The sequence below is a fragment of the Myotis yumanensis genome, unplaced genomic scaffold, assembly GCF_028538775.1.
Source record: "Myotis yumanensis isolate MYYU_CA2020_CCGP unplaced genomic scaffold, mMyoYum1.0.hap1 SCAF_5, whole genome shotgun sequence".
Classification (NCBI taxonomy): domain Eukaryota; kingdom Metazoa; phylum Chordata; class Mammalia; order Chiroptera; family Vespertilionidae; genus Myotis; species Myotis yumanensis.
Window position 1 is genome coordinate 49266485 of NW_027223756.1, and position 22602 is coordinate 49289086.

General features: G+C 39.9%; 1 protein-coding gene across 3 annotated transcripts; it reads left to right on the forward strand.

The window, feature by feature from the left end:
- Positions 1–75: 75 nt before the first annotated feature.
- On the forward strand, positions 76–22549 carry ZNF330 (zinc finger protein 330). 3 transcript variants are annotated; one of them, XM_070415221.1, is made up of 10 exons: positions 76–258; positions 3189–3317; positions 5400–5419; positions 5523–5593; positions 8508–8587; positions 15795–15921; positions 16377–16481; positions 19042–19088; positions 20364–20481; positions 21589–22549. In XM_070415221.1, exons 2-10 carry the CDS (start codon positions 3198–3200, stop codon positions 21858–21860), a joined length of 960 nt encoding a protein of 319 aa, XP_070271322.1. In that variant the 5' UTR covers positions 76–258; positions 3189–3197; the 3' UTR covers positions 21861–22549. The 3 variants fall into 3 exon arrangements, with proteins under 3 accessions (XP_070271322.1, XP_070271321.1, XP_070271323.1); XM_070415220.1 differs by having other exon boundaries at positions 76–249; XM_070415222.1 differs by lacking the exon at positions 76–258 and adding an exon at positions 423–664.
- Positions 22550–22602: the final 53 nt, after the last annotated feature.

The window sequence follows — 22602 nt, forward strand, 5'->3', positions numbered from 1 at the left end:
CGGGGCGGGGCGAACAGAAGTGGGCGGGCCCTTCCCTGTCTACGCGCCGCCGTCAGGACGCGCTGACGTCAGAGGACATCCGGTCCGGCTCCCGGAGTCGGAAAGTGACTGCCCACCGTGCCCGCGTCTCAGTAGCCCCTAACTCCGGGTCGGGGTCCGCGCGCCGGATTTGCTGTCGCCGCGGGCCGGCGTCACCCCGCCGCTCCCTGCCCCTCTGGCCGCCGGAGTGAGCCCGGCCTCCCCGCCAGGGTGAGCGAGGTTGGCCCGGAGCGCGCGCGAGGGAGGGTGTCCCGCGGGCGGTGGCGGTCGGCGGGCCCCCGAGCCGCGTGGCGCCCCCGGCGATTCTGCGGCCGCCCGCCCTCCCGCCCCTTCACCGCGCTGCGTCCTCTGGCGGCCGGCTTCCCCGCCCCGACCGCGGCGACCCCGCGCCCGTTTCCTCGTTTGGCGGCACCGGCCACGTTCTGGAGAAGTCGTTGCGCTGCTGGAGAGGGGCTTAACCCCATCTGAGGCTGAGAAAGAGAATTTGCTCTTCACATTCCCAAAACGAGGGGGAAAAAATGAGGCCCAGCGTTCTCAGCGGTTCACCCCCGGGGACGTAGAGAATTCCTCCGGGTGATCGATCGATCACCCCGCGGTTATTTCCTGTGCTCTGTTGGCCGTATCGGTACACGTTTTTTTTCACGTGTAGACTTTGTCATGTTGGATACTGCAAGGGTGACCCGGTGGGCTTGGGCAGTACTTGAGTAACCACCTACCAAACGTCCTGGCTTGATTTGTTCATTTTTTTAAGAGTCTAAACTTCCCATCACTTGGCGTTTGATGGGATAGTCTAACCTCAGAGTGGAAACCCAAAGTAGGAGAAGTTCCGGAGTGACCTTCGCGTTGTGTCCAGCACAGGCTGGCGCGTGGCCTTGCTGTATTGTAATGGGCCCCGTGGAAGGGGAAATGGAAGTCTCCTAGGCGCGCTCCCCCCTGGCGCTGTCCACGTGTCCCGGGCACGCGTCCGATTCTTTGAATCAGAGCGGTGAAACCCCAGCCTGTCCTTGGAGGCCTGGCGTTCCTGGATCCTGAGCAAGGCCCAGAAGTCTCAATCTGTACTTTTAGGAATTTCTGCAGTTGATTTTTGAGAATCACTCTTAGAAAAAAGACTTTAAAAAATATGTATTTTGGAGAATATTAAGAAATTTGAGTTTGAGATTTCAAAGCAAGCACGTAGGTTCTTTGATGAGTGTATCTCTTCATTTATTGAGTGATTAATATGTGCCAGGCAGAGCTGGGAGGCAAACATCCGCACGAAAGATGGGGCTGGAATCCTCAGGGATTGTCTAGCGTTCGGACTGCTGAAAAGCCAAATAAAAATGTGTTATTTAGTAAAAATCTTGTTCTACTAAATGTGGTAGTTCTTTCAACTAAATGATGAAAGCCAGTTTTAAAGTCATTATCTTCTATAATAATAAAAGCGTAATATGCTAATTAGACCGGACATTCTTCTGGACAACCTTCCAGATGAAACCAGGGCTGCCAAGGAAGCCGGAGTCCCTGGTGCTAGAGGGAAGCCGGTGCGCAAATTTTGTGCATCAGGCCTCTAGTTTTAATATATGTGGAAAATACATACTCTTAAACATAACTTTGAACCCTGTTAAAATTACAGCAGGTTATAGAATAACATTTTGTGCAAATCCTTTACTTAAAACCTTGAGATAGCTAGGAACTTAAGTCCCCTTTATGTGAGTTAGCCAGTGGTAAAAGTGGTTTCGCTATAGGTCACTTCACTTAAAAGTCGCAGAACCTGTGCACAAGGTTAAGGGAGGACAGGGGTAGGCAAAAGTAGGTTTACCGTGTTGAGTACCTGAAACAGTTTATTCTCGTATTATTTATTACTGTATTATTTATTTGTTTTACTACTGCAAACCTACTTTTGCCCACCTCATATATGCTTATTGCATGTAGACAGAAGGGCAGCTTTCAGAGTCAGAGCAAAACTATAATACCTTTAACATCTTTTCAGAGAGAATAGTTTGACTTTGTAGTTAATGTCATTTGACTTGCCTAGCAGATGTTTTATTTAGATATTACATAGGAGAACCATGACTTGTTAATCTTTGGGTCTTGTCAGTATCAGGTCATCTATATATATAAAAGCCTAAGCGACCGGTCGACCGGTAGCTATGACTTGCACTGATCACCAGGGGGCAGACACTCCGACTGGTAGGTTAGCTTGCTGCTGGGGTCTGGCCGATGGGGACTGGGCGAGATGGGCTAGACATGCCCTGGATTCCTCCCACGGTCCCTCCCTGGCCAGCTAGCCCTGATTGGCTCCAATCAGGACTGGGCAACACATGCTGGACATGCCATGGAGCCCTCCCACGGCCCCTCCCCGGCCCCGATTGTGCACCGGTGGGGTCCCTCGGCCTGGCCTGAGCCCTCATGCAATCCGGGACCACTTGGGATGTCTGCAGGCCAGGCTGACTGGTAGCTATGATGTGCAATGCAATGACTGCTAGGGGGCAGACACTCAACACAGGAGCTGCCAAGCTTTGGTGACTTGGCAGCTGCGGTTCTTGGGTGATGCACCTGGAACCAGAGAGGAGGGAGCCGGATTCCGGGGTGTGTCACCCAAGAAAGGCCCTCTCGCAATCCGGGACCCCTCGGGTGATGTCGGAGAGTGGGTTTCGGCCAGATCCCCGCAGGCCAGGCCAAGGGACCCCCCTGGGGCATGAATCCGTGCACTGGGCCTCTAGTTTGAATATGAAATTCAAAACAGTGATGTACACTGGGTAAATAATATACTTTTTAATGATTTCTTGTTAATGATATCTGCCTAATCATTTTATTTTTTACCTTGGTACAGAGTAATTTTTAAAGAATACTAATATCAGGGAAACTTTTTTTCCTCAATGGGAAAAAAAAACTTGGCTTTTAAGATGATTTGGGGTGTGTGTGTGTGTGTGTGTGTGTGTGTATTTACATTTGTTAGAATTGTTTGGTAGTGCAAGTAAGTGCATTATTTTAAAAGGCATCTATTTTTTTTGGGATAATGTGTGCTTAATGTTTCATAAAGGCTTAAAATTGCTTACCCGTCAAAATGACAGGTTTGAGTTTAAAATTTAATGAGAATAAATTTCTTAGTTATTAGCAAATGCAACCTGGAACTTATACCTTCTCTGTTTGTTCTCTTGTGTTGAAAGAGAGAAAAAATGCCTAAAAAAAAGACTGGTGCGAGGAAGAAGGCAGAGAACCGCCGGGAACGTGAAAAACAGCTCCGAGCATCAAGAAGCACCATAGATTTAGCTAAACACCCATGCAATGCTTCAATGGTAACAGCTTTTTATGATATCAGTTGATAGTTGAAAAACTGTATCAATTATCAGAAAAACACCTGAAAAAATTTTAGTGAATACAGTGTTGCTGTATGTATTTTATTGATTTTGAAATCTGTGTTAGAGGCATGTCCATTGTTTTCATTAACACTTGAGTAGCAATGATTTTTGTTTGATTTTATGTTATTTATAAAACCTATCATATTACCTTGGCTATTCTTGGTGATGAATAGTTATTGACCAAGAATACATACTAGCCGAAACCGGTTTGGCTCAGTGGATAGAGCGTCGGCCTGCGGACTGAAAGGTCCCAGGTTCGATTCCGGTCAAGGGCATGTACGTTGGTTGCGGGCACACCCCCAGTAGGGGATGTGCAGGAGGCAGCTGGTCGATGTTTCTCTCTCATCGATGTTTCTAACTCTCTATCCCTCTCTCTTCCTCTCTGTAAAAAATCAATAAAGTATATTTAAAAAAAAAAAAAAAAGAATACATACTAGGATTGCTGTTAAAAATTTTCCAGCTTCTCTGAGCTTATGTGTCTTAATTCAGTTTATCTTATTAGTTGGAATCTTTTTATCATTTTCTCTTAGCAGTTCTTTATAACTCATTTGATTTTTCATTTCTAAACTTTCTACTGTTCTTGACATCTCTTTTGGTTTCCTGTTCTACTATCTTATTTCCCTGTGCCAAATGGAGTCCTGATCACTTGTGGGCTTCTTTGGTCAGAGTTCTGAAAAGCAAGTGATACTTGTCAGCATTAGTCCTTTTCTTTCTTTGACCATGTTTCTCTGAGTTGTCCCACATTTCCCAATTTCTACTTCTCTCTACTTTTTCTATTCCCACTTCTCCTCTTTTTTCTTCTTCTGTTTCATCAGACACACATGAAGTGTTTACATGACTTAATTCCACACACTGTTGTGCATCTATTCTGTGCCGTAGATGCTGTTTTAGGCACTGTGGGGGATACATAGGTGAATGACACAGTCCTGTTTCCACAAGCTTATGGATCAGTTGTTTTGTGCAATACTTAAGAACTGTTTGTTTATAAATGACAAATCCAACCTAAGTAACCGGGAGAAAATAGTGGACTAACTTGTATAGTTGGGCAGGGCAAGGATGTAGCTGGAACACAGGGACAACTGGAACCTGGAACAGTCTTATAGTTCCATCTTTTGCTTTTGTTCCTTTTTGCTTATTAGCTCCATTTTCTCAGGCTGTCTTACTCCATGTGTTTGGGTTCATAGGCCCGGGTAACTCACATATCTCACATCACATATCCTTACCCTCAGAGAGGGAAAGAACTCTGATACTTTGGACTTCGTGGTGCCATTTCTAGGACTAACATTTATGGCTGGGGTGGGGGAGCAGGATTACATAGCACAGATAGGACAGTGGGGACCCCCTTCTGTGTGTCAGGGTCCTTTCTAGAGTCTAGGGGTAGAGGGCAAGATGAAAGAAGAAGTAATTCACATTCCTAAGTATATACAATGACAGCCAGACTTGGTGAGTGTTGCAGTGGAGGCACAATGAAGACTAAGAGGTGATAAAGTTGAACGTGTGGATGGGCTGCAGTTTACAGAAGAGGTGGGATCATCACCAGAACTTCCAACAAGGAAAGACTGTGAGGAGGGACTTTTCAGGGCAAGGTGTTAGAATAAGGAATAAAAAAGAGAGTACAAGGCATATTTTGAAATTGGCTGACAAATAGTGACTTGAATCTAAAGAGAATAGGCCAGCAATTTGAAAAGTAGTTAGAGATCAGATTGTTGAGAATTTTTAATACCATGCTTTAAGATTCTGGATTTTCTGTAAGCTTTTCCATATTGTGTTCTCCACTGTTTCTTGTGTGATCCATTAAAAAACAAACTACCTCTATTTACCTCTTTTGTGAAAATGCCACTTCTTTGTCTAGGGCATTATGCCTTTGTTATTTGTAGATTCCTGTATACTGGGGGCAGTTGGAGTATTTGGGCAAGTGTCATTTAAATTTTAACATGAAGAGCAGGATGTTCTTTATAATGCAAGTAAATTTGTAATTTTCAGCCAGTAGGAAATTAATGTCATGTTTATATTTTACAGGAATGTGACAAGTGTCAGAGGTAAATTTTTATTTCTTTTTCTATCTATCTATATATAATAATTAGATCCTCTGATCTTTTATCTGATATTGACTATATTTTAAAATTTATTTTACATGACAAGGCGGCAGAAGAATAGAGCATTTTGCTATTTTTGTAATTCTGTACAGAAGTTACCAATTTGTGCACAATGTGGTAAGTATGACAACTGAAGGCACCTGCCTTTTATCAAATATTTGTTGGCAGTTAATCAGTTTGAAATGGTGGGTTTATCACTGTTTATAATAATGTTATGCCTTACCATTGATAAAATATCATTAAATGTTATTTCGCTTATAAGTGGGAAATAACACTATCAAGTGCCTGATCAACACTATCAAGTCTTGATTTTGACTCTGTAATGTAATGCTGGAAAATGGTTAACATACAGGTTAGATATAGGTTACCAACATGTTTTTGTTGTGTTTTTAAGATTTTTAAATTGATTTTTAGAGAGAGATACGGAGAGAGAGAGAAACATATTTGCTGCCTCATGCACGCTCCCTACCAAGGATGGAGCCCACAACCTGGGCAGGTATCCTGACTGGGAATGGAACCAACAACCTTTTAGTGTATGGACTGATGCCCAACCAACTGAGCCACACCGGCCAGGGCTACCAACATGTTGTTTTACACATTAAAAGATCAGATTTCAAACTAATAGTACTTGATGGTCCTGGATTTTTATTTATACTACCTTAGTCTTGTCCATAGCCGTTTGTTTACATTTCTAAAATTTGATTCCTGCTAATATTGCCTGCAGTATGTTAGACCATTGGGAATAGTTTTATTCTACATTTACCTGGTGCCAGTTTTTTGTGTTCATTTGTTTTCTGTTTGGCATTTAGCATATGATTCTTGATTTTCTTCACATGGATTCCCAAGTGATTAGAATAGAGTTCTTAAAGCCACATACTCATTTCCTAGGTATAAGTGGAAACTAAGAGTAGATGATCATTCAGAGTAAAACTAAATGTAGTGCACAGAACAAGATTGGTGTTTGTCAAATAGTCATTCTTAGAATACTTGTGATATATTAATAAGTATTTTTTAGCACAATGTATACATTTGAGAAATGCTGTGTGTTTCATCCCCTTCCCATCTGGGAGATTTCTATTATATCCTGTGTAATAAAGAACTAATATGCTAATTAGACTGAACAGCAGAATGACTGTCCCGACGACCTTCTAGACGAAGCCAGGGCTGCGAGGGCCCAGGCAGCCAGGGCTGTTAGGGCTGAGCTCCTTGCACAAATTTCATGCATCGGGCTTCTAGTATTTATATGTTAAAGTTTCTGAAGACCTCCAGTAAAGAAATACAGATTTTCTCCCCAAACTTTTACTTGAACAAATATCCCTTTTGGTTTTGGTATAATAATTTCAGGTATAACACATTTTGGAATATGCTCATTTTAATGTGTTTACGTATGATAACATTGCAGAAAGTTAGGAATGTTTAGGGCTACATCCCTGAATATTCTAGTGTTGTTCTAGCTTTCAAAGAAGACATCATTGAGGTTTATAATTAATGAAAAAGAGAATACTGGCTTAGGTAGACTGCTTATCTGCCAGTTATATCCTTATTTTATAAAAGAAATGAATGTAGAGTGAGAAAAATAATTTATGGAAAAGATTAAATTCTTGCTAGGACCTTCCTATAATTTCAGTATTTTTGAGCTTAAATTTGGTTATACATGGATGCATTTCTCATGTATTTTGTACTTCATGTTAGACAATGGAACAGTGGGTAGCTGTTGCCTCTCATTTCCAGTTTCTCTTTCTTCCCGTTTCCTGTTGTCTAGCTTTGTTCCTCAGGTAATCAGGATAATGGAAAATTGAATATCTTCTGTTTCTTTCATGTTCCACTTTGTGGAGTATGAAATTGATGATTACTGTGTCATTATTAATCTTCCCAAAGTATATGAATTTCTTGACAGTGTTTTGGATTGGTAATTAGCTGTTACATCAGAGTTTTTGTGGCTATATGGTAATTTTTAGCTCTATCACCATATTGCTGGTTTTTGTGCTCACTTGGGCACTATTTGAATTTTTTTTTTGAAAAATACTTAATTGGAGGTTATGTCTGTAAATGTGTACATATGAATAAACTTAAAAAGTGAACCAGATAAGATGCATAACTTCTGTTTGGTTGGTTTGAGATATTGTGTGGAAAGAAATAAGCAACAACTTTAAACCAGACTCTTTTTATTGTGAATTATGAATGATTAAATTCATTTTTTATTTTTTTAATCCTCACCTGAGGATATTTTTCCATTGATTTTTAGAGAGAGTGGAAGAGCAAGGGAAAGACAGAGAGAAATATTGATGTGAGAGAAACACATCAGTTGGTTGCCTCTTGCACAAGCCTTGACTGGGGCCCGAACCAGGGAGGAGCCTGCAACTGAGGTACATGTCCTTGACCGGAATTGTACCCAGGATCCTTTGTCCACAGGCTGATACTATATCCACTGAGCCAAACCGGCTAGGGCATGAAAGGTTAAATTCATTTTATTATTTATTTATTTTTTAAAATATATTTTATTGATTTTTCACAGAGAGGAAAGGAGAGGGATAGAGAGCCAGAAACATCAATGAGAGAGAAACATCAATCAGCTGCCTCCTGCACACCTCCTGTTAGAGATGTGCCCGCAACCAAGGCACACGCCCTTGGCCGGAATCGAACCCGGGACCTTGAGTCCGCAGGCCGATGCTCTATCCACTGAGCCAAACCGGTTAGGGCGTTAAATTCATTTTAAAGCATATTTTAAAATCTGCTATAATGGTGGTTTGGTTAGAAAACATAACCTGGAATTTCTGATTTTAGTACAAATATGAATTAACATACAACTTTATTGTGCAGTTGGTTTTTAATAAATTTCTAATCTCAAAAGATGTGACTCAGGTAATGAGATCTCAGTTATATCCCTTTTCTATTTTTGGTTATGTAAGCAGTACATTGCTTATTTCTATCCATTTAAAATTATTTGCACAGGCTAGATAAAGATAATTAATGAATTACTTGCATGTGCTCCTTTTGCCAGGCTAATTGTGCAAATTTGTTTCTTTACTAGGGAAAACAAAGTGCATGATGAAGTCTTCAGACTGTGTCATAAAGCATGCTGGTGTATACAGTACTGGCCTTGCAATGGTGGTAAGCTTCTCATCATCATCTCTTAGACCCGTCACTGATTTTCAACCAGTGTGCTGCAAGAATTTTTAAAACACGCACTACCTGACTCTTTCATCAGGGGCACTGACCCCTTTTTCTCTTCGATTGTGAATTTTAAAAAATGACAACAGCCAGCACAATAATAGCCATCCAATATGAATTAAAATTATACTTATTTAAAAAAAATGTTTTCATTCATTTCAGAAAGAGGAAGGGAGAGGGAGAGAGAGATAGAAACAACATTGATGAGAGAGAATTTTCCGCTGTCTCCTTCACTCCTTACTGGGCAATGAGCCAAGAAATGGCATGTGCCCTGACCGGGAATCCTATTGTGACTCCCTGGTCAATGGTTGATGCTCACTCACTGAACCACATTAGTCAGGCTATATCTATTTTTTTTTTTTTTTTTGGTCAGATGGGCAAATATATTTTTTTGCTAAGCCGGCAGAATTTTAGTAATAAATTTATGTGTGTTGTGGAATGAAAAAAGGTTGAAAATTGCTGTCTTTTTTTTTTTTTTTCGCTTAAAGTATTACAAAGGGTATTACATAAGTGTCCTTTTTTCCCCCCCGCCCTTGACAAACCCCTACCCTCCCTTACCCCCCAGTGTCTTATGTCCATTAGTTATGCTTATATGCATGCATACAAGTCCTTCGGTTGATCTCTTACTTCCCTCCCTCCTGCCCCCCAACTCTCTCTGGCCTTCCCACTACAGTTTGACAATCAGTTTGAGGCAGCTCTGCCTCTGTATCTATTATTGTTCAAAAGTTTGTAATGGTCTTTATTATCCATGAATGAGTGAGATCATGTGGTATTTTTCCTTCATTGACTGGCTTGTTTCACTTAGCATAATGCTCTCCAGCTCCATCCATGATGTTGCAAATGGTAGGAGTTCCTTCTTTTTAACAGCAGCATAGTATTCCATCGTGTAGATGTACCACAGCTTTCTAATCCATTCATCTACTGATGGGCACTTAGGCTGCTTCCAGATCTTAGCTATGGTGAATTGTGCTGCTATGAACATCTGGGTGCATATATCCTTTCTGATTGGTGTTTCTGGTTTCTTGGGATATATTCCTAGAAGTGGGATCACAGGGTCAAATGGGAGTTCCATTTCCAATTTTTTGAGGAACCTCCATACTGCCTTCCATAGTGGCTGCACCAGTCTGCATTCCCACCAGCAGTGCACAAGTGTTCCTTTTTCTCCACATCCTCTCCAGCACTTGTCGTTTGTTGATTTGTTGATGATGGCCATTCTGACAGGTGTGAGATGGTACCTCATTGTTGTTTTGATTTGCATCTCTCGGATGATTAGTGACTTTGAGCATGCTTTCATATGTCTCTTGGCTTTCTGAATGTCCTCTTTTGAAAGGTGTCTATTTAGATCCTTTGCCCATTTTTTGATAGGATTGTTTATCTTCTTTTTGTTAAGTTGTATGAGTTCCCTATAAATTTTGGAGATTAAGCCCTTATCAGATATGACGTTGGCAAATATGTTTTCCCAAGAGGTGGGTTTTCTTGTTGTTTTGTTGATGGTTTCTTTTGCTGTGCAGAAGCTTTTTATTTTGATGTAGTCCCACTTGTTCAGTTTCTCTTTAGTTTCAACTGCCCTAGGAGCTGTATCAGTGAAGAAATTGTTTTGGCATAGGTCTGAGATTTTGTTGCCTTTGTATTCTTCTAGAATTTTTATGGTTTCCTGTCGTACATTTAAGTCCTTTATCCATTTTGAATTTATTCTTGTGTATGGTGTAAGTTGGTGGTCTAGTTTCATTTTCTTGCATATATCTGTCCAATTTTCCCAACACCATTTATTGAAGAGACTATCTTGGCTCCATTGTATGTTCATGCCTCCTTTGTCAAAAATTAATTGAGCATATTGGTTCGGGCTAATTTCTGGACTCTCTATTCTATTCCACTGATCTATATGTCTGTTCTTGTGCCAGTACCAGGCAGTTTTGAGAACAGTGGCTTTGTAATACAGTTTGATATCTGGCATTGAGATCCCACCTACTTTGTTCTTTCTCAGGATCACTGCAGCTATTCGGGGTCTTTTTTTATTCCAGATGAATTTTTGGAGAGTTCGTTCTAGATCTTTGAAGAAGGCCATTGGTATTTTAATGGGAAGTGCGTTGAATGTATAGATTGCTTTGGGTAGTATGGACATTTTAATGATGTTGATTCTACCAATCCAAGAACATGGTATGTTCTTCCATCTGTTTATGTCTTCCTCTATCTCTTTTTTCAACGTCCTGTAGTTTTCTGAGTAGAGGTCTTTAACCTCTTTAGTTAAGTTTATTCCTAGGTATCTTAATTTTTTTGGTGCGATGGTAAATGGGATTGTTTTTCTAATCTCTCTTTCTGAAAGTTCACTATTGGTGTATAGAAATGCCTCAGATTTCTTGGGGTTAATTTTTTATCCTGCTACATTGCCAAATTCATGTATTAAGTCTAGTAACTTTTTGATGGAGTCTCTAGGGTTTTGTATGTATAATATCATGTCATCTGCAAATAAGGACAGTTTTACTTCCTCTTTTCCAATTTGGATGCCTTTTATTTCTTCTTCTTGCCTAATTGCAATGGCTAATACTTCCAGTACTATGTTGAACAGGAGTGGTGAGAGTGGGCATCCCTGTTTTGTTCCTGTTCTTAGGGGAAATGGTGTTAGTTTTTGACCATTGAGTATGATGTTGGCTGTGGGCTTGTCATATATGGCTTTTATTATGTTGAGGTATGATCCTTCTATTCCCACCTTTCTGAGAGTTTTTATCAAAAATGGGTGTTGGATTTTGTCGAATGCTTTTTCTGCATCAATTGATATGACCATGTGGTTTTTTTCTTTCAATTTGTTTATGTGATGTATCACATTTATTGATTTACGGATGTTGTACCATCCTTGCATCTCTGGGATAAATCCTACTTGGTCATGGTGTATGATCCTTCTGATGTACTGCTGGATCCGATTTGCTAAGATTTTGTTGAGGATTTTGGCATCTATGTTCATGAGGGATATTGGCCTGTAATTCTCTTTCATTGTGATGTCTTTACCTGGTTTTGGTATTAGGGTGATGCTGGCTTCATAGAATGAGCTTGGAAGTGTTCCTTCCTCTTGAATTTTTTGTAGTAGTCTGAGGAGGGTAGGTTTTAGTTCTTCCTTGAATGTTTGGTAGAACTCCCCTGTGAAGCCGTCTGGCCCTGGGCTTTTGTTTGCTGGAAGCTTTCTGATGACTGCTTCAATTTCTTCCATAGTTATTGGCCTATTGAGGTTTTTAGATTCTTCCTGATTGAGTTTTGGAATGTTGTATTTTTCTAGGAATTTGTCCATTTCCTCCAGGTTGTCTAGTTTGTTGGAGTAGAGTTGCCCATAGTATTGTTTAACAATCATTTGTATTTCTGTGGGGTCTGTTGTTATTTCGCCTCTATCATTTCTGATTTGGTTTATTTGGGACCTTTCTCTTTGCTTCTTGGTGAGCCTGGCGAGGGGTTTGTCAATCTTGTTTATCCTTTCAAAGAACCAGCTCTTGGTTTCATTGATTTTCTGTATTGTTTTTTTGGTCTCTATGTCATTGATTTCTGCTCTAATCTTTATTATCTCCTTCCTTCTGCTCTGGTTATTTTTTATAACCACTGTATTTTATACATATACTAAGGTCTGGTGTGCACGGGTGGGGCCCCTTGGCCTGGCTGGCAATTGGGGTTGATCAGGGCCATCTCGCCCAATCCCGATCAGGGTCAATGGGGGCGGCTGGCCAGGGAGGGACCGTCGGAGGGGTCCAGGGTGTGTCCGGCCCTCTTGCCAAGTCCCAATTGGCCTGACCCCAGCAGCGAGCTAACCTGCTGTTTGGAGCGTCTGCCCCCTGGTGGTCAGTGCGCGTCATAGTGACTGGTCGACTGTGACTGAATGGTTGACCACTTAGCTTATTTCACTTTTATTATATAGGATTATTAATAAAAGAGAAACATGAAAATTGACCATCCCTCTGCTGTGCTCACCAGCCAATCAGGAGTGAGTATGCAAATTAACCCAACAAAGATGGTGGGTTAATTTGCATACACAGGCACAGGCGGAGAGCAGAGCAGGAGAGCCAGCAGAGAGTGGAATGGCTTGGGGAACTTGGATCCCCAAGCTGCCAGATGGAGAGCAGAGAGGGAGAGCTGGCGGCCCCGGTTTGCCGACCACGGTCCTAGACACTAGAGCAAAGTGAGCTTGAAGCAAGTTACTATTGCAGTGGGGGTTGGAGGGAGAGCAAAGGTGAGAGACATAAGTAAAATCAGAGTATCTAGGAAAAATTAAAGGGAAGATATCCTAAAACTTCCAGGAAATCTCCACCAATGAAGCAAAGAAAAAGCCTCTATTAGTCTGTGAGCAACAAACCAAACTGAGTTAGGGTCTCAGACAATTCGATCATATGATTGCAAAGACAGACAGAAACTCCCGGATTGGAGAGGGCTCCCCTGAGGGCTCCTAGATTGGAGAGGTTGCAGGTCGAGCTGAGGGACCCCCACACCTCCCAAGTGCATGAATGTCGTGCACCGGGCCTCTAGTATAGGATAATTACACTGCTTTGTCCCTTGGCTTCATTAATCTGGAGTTATCTTGATTAACTGTGGCATGTTTTTGTATGACTTTCCTTTATTACCTACTTGTTTTTAACTGCTTCCTATTTTTCTTATTTGGAAACATACAGGGAATGGAAACATTTAATTTTGACTTAAACAAAATTCATTTGTCAGTGGTACCTTTCTAATGTGTCTTACTTAGACTTCATTTACTACGAAAGCCCTGCTTAACCAAGGTTCATGCTTTTGATTAAATAAGCAATCTCATTCCAAAAGAACATAGGATTAATAGTTTTATTTTAAAGCTTTTTATTTCCAAAAAAGTACATACTTAATACAGGTTATACATAATTTTTCATTATATGTAGACTTTTCTAAGGAAATTCATTGTTTTAAATAATACAAACATGTTTGTGTGATGCATTTTGCTCTCTTTTTCACTAAAAAGTTATTCTTTTAACCAGTTTTACTGTATTCCATTGTGTGATTTTATGCTCTGGTTTGAATTGCAGTCCATGATTAAAATAATAGTATTTTACATCAAGCAGAATATTTTATTTTTAGTAACTCTCCAAGAACATATAATTACCTAGTAGGAGGCAGATCTTTATATGACATATTTCATGTGTGTTTATCTTACAGATGCAAGGAGCTAGAATTATTCATGGTTATCTTGTGAATTCTTTATTTTAAATATAAGATAGTCAGTATTATCTTTCAAAAATCAATCAAAGATTCAAAAACCATGTCATCTTCCTTGGTAGCTTGCTTATGTCTAAATTTATCAAACACTTTAATTAACTGAGTTGTATGAGTCTGTATGATCTTGTATAAAGGAAATAGTTAAGTAGAATCATGAATCATTAGTTACAAGTTCTAAAAATTCCCTCTTCACCTGATTTGTCCTAGGAGCCTGACTGGATCATAGCTTTCTTATGTTAAGGCTTCCTTTTGGTTCAGTCGATGGGAGACCCTGGCAGGATACCTTAGGGTAATAGGAGAATACCATCTGGGTCTTTATTCTCCCAGCTCATTCCCTACCAGGTTGCTCTGGTTTGGATGTGAATTGGGCAGAGTTCCTCTCCATATGGCTCTCACTTGGGGTTCTGGTAACTCCCTCCCATTCCTGTCCCTTGATGTTTTTTCTGAGCCTATCCCTGTCCTTTGTAATTATCTCTTTTAAACTCTCCTGTCTTACACAGTTTAGTGTGCCATCTCTTTGTTGTTAGAACCTTGAGTAATCCAAGAGACATTTGAGGATTTGCTAGCTACACTGATAATCCATTTTTATAAGTCATAAAACATTTTTCCTATTTGCTCTATACTATTTTTGTTACAGGGCCTTGAATGGTATAATGCTGAACTGAGATTCAGAAGACCTGGATGTAAATCTCAGCTCCTCTATAATATAGCTCTGGGATTTGGACTTAGTCTCAGGCCCCTGTTCCTCATCTGTAAAGGAAAGATCAATCAGTCCATTAAGATTCTTTCTAGCTCTTAATACTCTTGACCTCATGTTATTGAAAGGTATAGTCTTACCATCTTATCTTAATACAGAAATGGAAAATCTTACCCTGTCATTTAGTTCTATATATTTTACTTTAATTTTTTTCCCCACAAAGAAATAGGATAATTGCTTTGAAGCATAAGATGCCTTAAAAGAAAAAAAGATGCTGATAGATGCTTAATATGTTCTCTAGGTTATCCTAGAAAGGCTATGTGATTATTTTATAAATTACACAGATAAGGAATTTTCTTAAGTTAAAAATATTAGTATTTGGAAGCATTCAATTTAGTTACTGGAATTGCTGTACACAAGCATGCCTGAACTGTGGACTCCAGATTTCATTTGAATTAGAATTCAGTTTGAAGGCCACACTTCCAGCTCCTGACTTACTTCAGTGATTAATATTAGGGTAAGTGTATAGTTTTCCCCTTCTTTTTCTTTTGATATATAGCTAAGGTCTGTATATTATAAATAGCTATTGGTGTAGTTTTCACTCTTAATTTTGGCTGAGTAAACAGTAAAATTTTTTCTTCAGTGAAGCCACCCACTGTCACTGAAGGTTGATAAATTACTAAATGTATACATCTTGGATGGAAGCTACTGGGTAGGACAGAGACTTTCAAACTTTTTCACCTCATGTCACAAATAAACTACTAAAATTCTGCAGAACACCAAAACATATATTTTTTTGCCAATCTGACCAAAAAAAAAAAAATAGGTATTACTTTGATTGATTTTTAAAATAAATAATATTAGTAATTATCTACCCTTTTTGCTCCAAAGTGACTTTTAAAAAAATCAGGTGCCTATACTTGTATATAAGGATTTCTGGTACCAAGAATTAATCAATCAGACATAACCTTATTATGCAATGTGACCAACAAGATGAAACTCTATTAAATGGCGTATGTATTTATGGTTCAAGACAGCACATCACACTGGATGACTCTTGTGTTGGCTGTTGTCATTTTTTTTAGTTGACAATCTAAGGTAAAAGAGATCAGTGCCCCTGACGAGGTATTATATATTGAACAATTGTTGTGGCACACTGAAAATCACTGTGTTAGACAATGGCTGCAGCTGGTCAAGTGACGAAGATTAATTTTTTGTGCTCCTTGGTTGCAGGGTGCAATATGTGACTTCTGTGAAGCTTGGGTTTGTCATGGTCGGAAGTGTCTCAGCACACATGCCTGTGCCTGCCCTCTTACTGACGCGGAGTGTGTGGAATGTGAACGAGGTGTCTGGGACCATGGTGAGTGATTACATATAGGCAGCGAACTTGGCTGTAAGTGAAGGCTGACTTTGAAACATCCTGGATACTCTTTTTAACATATTTTTCAGGATGCTATCAATCCTAAATACAGACACTGTTTTGCTTATCAGTTTAGTTGAAAAAGGGATTTATACTAGCACTAACAGTCATTTGGATTGTTTACCAAAACAAGTAGGGAGGGTATTTATGGGAGAGCAAGTGTCTCGGAGCATTGTATTACATATGTGTAGCCAGGGGTTAGTGGGGAGTCCATTTCTGTATGGTTCATTTTAGCAGTTTTCATTGTAGCCTTTACCAGAACAGAAACTCCTGTGTCATTATGGTGTAAATCTGAAATAACTTGCCATCCTTTTTGAGCAGTTTTATACATACGAGTTTTTTAAATTAAAGCTTATCATATTTACCTTTTTGTGTTTTGTTTTTTAATCTAATAGGAGGCAGAATATTCAGTTGTTCTTTTTGCCAAAACTTTCTCTGTGAAGATGATCAATTTGAACATCAAGCCAGCTGCCAGGTTTTAGAAGCAGAAACATTTAAATGTAAGTTTATATATATTAAATTTTTATATATATATCCAAGTTTCTTAATAGTCTGAGAGTTAAACAATGAAAAAGGAATCCAGTTTTTCATGTAGCCTCTTATGGACTGTAATTTAGCTCAAATCTATTTTTTGGTTGTAGAAAAAATTCATAACACATCTATTTTCTTTTTTCAACAGAGGTGCCTATGGTCTTTTAATTGGGCCAATTCTTTATTTTGTAGGAATGATCAGGAATTACTGGTCCTGAATACAAAATGTCATTTTTACCTCTAAGTTACTAAAATAATCCCCTTCGTCTCCACACACTTCCAGATGCCCCCAAGTAAGGGCTACCACCCCTGGTTTCTTTCCAGTGATTCTTAGACAGGACTATGCATCAAAGACACCTGTGGAGGATTTTAAGAAATACAGGTGTTCAGGCCTCATCCCTGAGATTCTGTATTTACGTTTGTGGTGGGTGCCAGGCACATGCATTTAACCTGCACACATAATTCTCAGGGATTTTCCTATTTGAGAACCAGTGTTACTGACAGGGTGGATGGTATCATCTTCACAGATAGATTGTATTTTATTTCTACTCTGATTCTCAAAAGCTCAAGTTTTGGAGTTACACTACTTGATTTCTACTTGTTGGTCATAGGATTTTGGACAAATCACTAAATCTTTCTAAACCCGAATCTCCTTAAAAGGAAGATGTGAATTTCTTTTACAAAGAGTTAATTGAAATGAGAGTCCAGATAAAGAAAAGCATTAGTATAGTACCTGGCACTTAGAAAACCTTCCTATATAATAAAAGCCTAATTAATATGCTAAGTGTCTAGTCGTCCAACCAATCAAAACGTAATATGTTAATGATATGCTAAGGCCACTCAACCACTCACTATGATGTGCACTGACCACCAGGCGGCAGACAGTTGATCAGTTGACCAGTCACTATGACATGCACTGACCACCAGGGGTAGATGCTCCGACTGGTAGGTTAGCTTGCTGCTGGGGTCTGGCAGATCGGGACTGAGTGAGATGGGCCAGACACGCCCTGGAGCCCTCCTGCGGTCCCTCCCTGGCTGGCCAACCTTCTGCGTCCCTTCCCCGCCCCGATCGTGCCCCATTGGGGTCCCTTGGCCTGACCTGCGACCTCTCGCAATCTGGGACCCCTCAGGGGATGTTGGAGAGCCGGTTTCGGCCTGATCCCACAGGCCAGGCCAAGGGACCCAACTGGGCACGAATTCGTGCACCAGGTCTCTAGTTATTATATAATAGACTAGAGGCCCAGTGCACAAAAATTTGTGCACTTGGGAGGGGGAGGGGGAGCATCCCTCAACCCGGCCTGTGCCCTCTTGCAGTCTGGGACCCCTCGGGGGATGTCTACCTGCTGGCTTAGGCCCACTCCAGGGGATTGGACCTAAGCTGGCAGTCAGACATCCCTCTGGCAACCCATGAGCCCTCAGGGGATGTCCATTTGCCAGTGGGGAGCAGGCCTAAGCTGCAGTCGGACATCCTTAGCACTGCCGAGGAGGCGGGAGAGGCTCCTGCCACCACTGCTGTGTTGGCAGCTGTCAGCCTGGCTTGTGGCTGAGGAGAGCTCCCCCTGTGGGAGCGCACTGACCACCAGGGGGCAGCTCCTGCATTGAGCATCTGCCCCCTGTGGTCAGTGTGTATCATAGTGACCAGTCATTCCCAGTCATTCTGCTGTTAGGGTCAATTTACATATTACCTTTTTATTATATAGGATAGAGGCATGGTGCACGGATGGGGGCTGGCTGGTTTGCCCTGAAGGGTGTCCCGGGTCAGGGTGGGGGTCCCACTGGGGTGCCTGGCCTACCTGGGTGAGGGGCTGTGGGCCGTTTTCAGGCTGGCCACACCCCCTGGTGACCCATTTTTCAGCAGGTATCTGGGATTTATTTATCTTCTATAATTGAAACTTTGTAGCCTTGTGTGGAGCCCAGTGCCCGCCAGGGCAGGTGGGAAGCTTGGCTTCCTCCATTGCCGGGGGCAACCCAAGCCTCCTGATCGCTCCAGCTTTGTGGCCGCCACCATCTTTGTGATGGAGTGACGGTTAATTTGCATATTACTCTTTTATTAGATAGGATGCCATCATGGGAAAGACTGATATTCCCCAGATATTCACTTCCTTTAATTTGGTTCTTGTTCTGGTAGTTCCGGTATCAGTTGTTAATCCTTATATTCACATAAATTTAAAGTTGAGATATATGTGTGTGTGTGTGTGTGTGTGTGTGTGTGTGTGTATATGTCATTATTAGATATAGCTATATCTAAGACATATATATCAATTTTATATATACTAGTATAATATTTACAATATTTTTATAGAATGTTTCAAAGATTAAAGGAACATCTTAAAGTATACAATAATTGTTGATTTCCTTTCTTGTGATTTGGAATTCAATCTCATATTTATGTATCCTCTAAGTTATTTATTCTATGAGACAGAAAAGCAAACTTAGTAATTGACCTAAGGTAGTACTTCAAGTACAAATCTGTGGGAAATAGTGTTTTGATACCAAGTTTAATCTGGGCATTATGTATTTCCCCCCCAGGTGTTTCGTGCAATCGGCTCGGTCAGCATTCTTGTCTCCGTTGCAAGGTATACTTGAGTAGTTTTTATTTTTTGTTTTTAATTCCCATACTCCACACCAGTCCTTGGATTACTTACAGCTGTGATTAATCTGGAAGAATCCTTAAACATTATTTAGTTTTGTTCTTTCATTTTGGAGATTGTGGGATTGAGAAATCTTTATGACTTTGCAAAGGCTATTGGTTGGCTTGTCTTAGAGTTGACTCTAGCGCACATGTCTCCTGACTCTTGGCTCAGTGTTTTCACACCTTACGTTTATGGAAAAAATTCTGACCAAAATGACGGAGTGTATTTTAATTAATGTCAAAATGCACTTGCTTAGGACAGTGAAGATTTCCATAATGTTTTAATTCCTTGGAACTTATCTCTAGCATTTCTGTTTGTCAAAAATAACTAAATAGATGCAACCAATTTACTTGCTCTCAGAAACATTCTGGTTTTTTTCTTATATTCTTAATCCTATCTTATTTCTCTTCCCACTCTTTTCTAAGTTTGTCTAAGCTGTTTCCTTTAGAAACAGCTTAGACAAACTTAGATCCCTCTTCCATCTTTACTGTACCCCCATTCCCCTTCAGATCCCAGCTAAGACTTCATGTTCTTTCCTGAATCCTGCACCGGGTTTAGTGCTCCTCCTCTACTCTTCTCTTTCAACGCATAGTTTTATAGCAGCCTCTCCACTTGTCGGTGTCCCCAGTTAGACTGCATACAATGTGAGGGTAAGATAGGCTCTTCACCATATGTCATCAGGGTCTTTGTGAATACTCATATATTCATGTGTGAATATATAAGTCTACATATCATACCCTGTGTATAGTTTCTGCCTTGTGTTAGGTCATAGTTCTGAAGAGTCCTGACAGAGAGCATTTCTCTTAAGAAATTAAAGTCAGGAGTGTGACCAGTCCCAAGCTCTTCTGCCCTAATGAACCATATCTTTAAATTTCCTTGAAATAGTGACTATCTCTACGTATTTTAAATTTATTTATTGTTGCCCTAGCTGGTTTGGTGCAGTGGGTAGAGCATTGGCCTGGGGACTGAGGTGTCCCAGGTTCGATTCCAGTCAAGGGCACATGCCTGGGTTGTGGGTTCCATCCCCAGTGGGGGGTGTGCAGGAGGCAGCAATCAGTGATTCTCTCTCATCATTGATGTTTCTATCTCTCTCTCCCTCTCCCTTCCTCTCTGAAATAAATAAAAATATATTTAAAAAATTAAATGAAATAAAAATAAGGCCTGCTTGAAGGACTTCCTTTAAATTTATTTATTGTTTATTTTTACTTCTCTGTATAGGCCTGTTTCTGTGATGATCATTCAAGGAGCAAGGTGTTTAAACAAGAAAAAGGAAAACAGCCTCCTTGCCCTAAATGTGGACATGAAACTCAGGAAACTAAGGATCTTAGCATGTCAAGTAAGGCTCTTCTTAAAATGACAGTGGGTTGGTTTTGCTTTCATGCTTAGACAAGATTTATCTTTTTTTTCCTCTCTATTTTTGTTTTTGCCTCTTTTCTATTTGAAAAGATAAATGTGTTCTCTTAAGGAAGTGGAATTTTACAGCCTTGGAAAATATATGGGTAAAATTTCTCAATTTAACTTAAGAAATATACCATCATTCACTTTGATATTTGGCATTTGCCTCAGTTAATGACATAGTGAATACTGAAATTTAAGACCAAAAAAGGGATTTTTCTTTTTTTTTGCTGAGGCTTCCTTGTTCAATAATTGAGTAGCTATAAATCCTTAATATTTAAGTGCTGGTAATCTTTAGTACTGGAAAGTTGGAATTCATTCTTAAGCAATTCTTAGGTGTGTAGTATTTGAGCAGCTGTACTTATTATGTACTACATCACTACTGTAGGAAATTGCTTTCTGCTTTTTATATAACTTTTCTATGAAGGAAGAAGACTGCCATAAACATTCATAGTAATGCAGCTCACAATTTGACTCTTTACCAAACATTTCAGAATGGAACCATAATTCTAAATGACTTTGCTTAATCAAATGAGGAAAGACTGATGATTTTGCTGATTTTTTTTGCACTAAAGTTTGTGTTGCTAGAAGAAATTAAAGGTTTTGTCTTCTAGGACATCCGACTTATAAAATTGCTCTAAAAAGTGTAATGACATGAAGTCAACTCTTCTATGATTTAAAATAAACGTTTAATTGATCAAACGAAAGGGCATTTTATTTTAATTTTTAACATGCTTTATTATGTTTAGAGAGTGCTGTTTTGTTTCCCAACTTTTTCTAGATTTAATGAAATGACACTGTAATCTTTATCATTTGTTACATGTGTCTATGTAGACCCTCATGTTGGATAGAATTGATTGTTTTTTAAGGTTTTCTTTTTATCCAATTAAATATTAAGTTAGGAAAGTAGGAAAAATGTGGCTTACTTTTTTGTTAGGGAGTAAGAAGTAGCCAATCAAGTGCATGTAATGTTATGTATTGTAGAGGAAAATGAGGATGTAGAGAACAGGAACTAATAAGGCACCATGTACCTATCCGTGTTTTGTAGCACGCTCCCTGAAATTTGGCAGGCAGACTGGAAGTGAAGAGGGAGATGGAGCTTCTGGGTATGATGCTTATTGGAAGAACCTTTCATCTGATAAGTGTGGTGATACCAGCTACCACGACGATGAGGATGAGTCTGAAGCAGAGGATGATGAAGAAGACGACGATGAAGGTGGAAAGGATTCAGATGTTGAGTCATCAGAATTGTTTACTAATTTAAATTTAGGAAGGACCTATGCCAGTGGCTATGCTCACTATGAAGAACAAGAGGACTAGGGGAACTGCTTGCCCATTGGTGACCTTGTCTGAGAGGAGCAGGAAAGTGTGTGCTTGATGAAGCGCGTGTGGGTGTTCAGAAGTACTGTCACTTAGCCTTGTGCAAAAGACTAGTCACACATCCTGGGCAAGGGGTAGGGTATAGCATTTCTCTAGGAACTGAGAAGCAAGCTTATGGCATAAGAAAAATGATTTTCAAATGTAAGATGTTCATTGATACAAGGAATTAAGCATCATGGATTGGATTATTACTGATTTCAGTAACCTGGTAGGTTTTGCCAATTAGATACATATATAGGATAAAGGAATAATTGGAGGGTAATATATTTGAAATTAAATTGTTGTTTTTATGAATAACACTGCTTATAAATACACTCTGTCTGATTTTGTAAAATGTAATGGGTAAATAGAGTTATTGTATTTTTTCTTGTATGTCCATAGGATACAAGTCAGATGTTCTATACTAAATTTTCATTAAATCTTCATGTCATCTTATATAGTCATGATATGTGTACTTTAGCAACTGATTTTTCATAGTGTACATCCTGAATAGTACCTATTAATGCCTAAGTGTATAGACAAAGGTGACTACAAAGCCATTTTTCAGACACAGAATCAGAAATAGTATTACACAGATGCTTTATCCAGGAAATTTAATTTCTGTTTGAATAAATCTAGTATTACAGTTACATACTTTTGATATTTTATTTAATTTCTTGTTCTTAATTTTGTAAACCTTGGA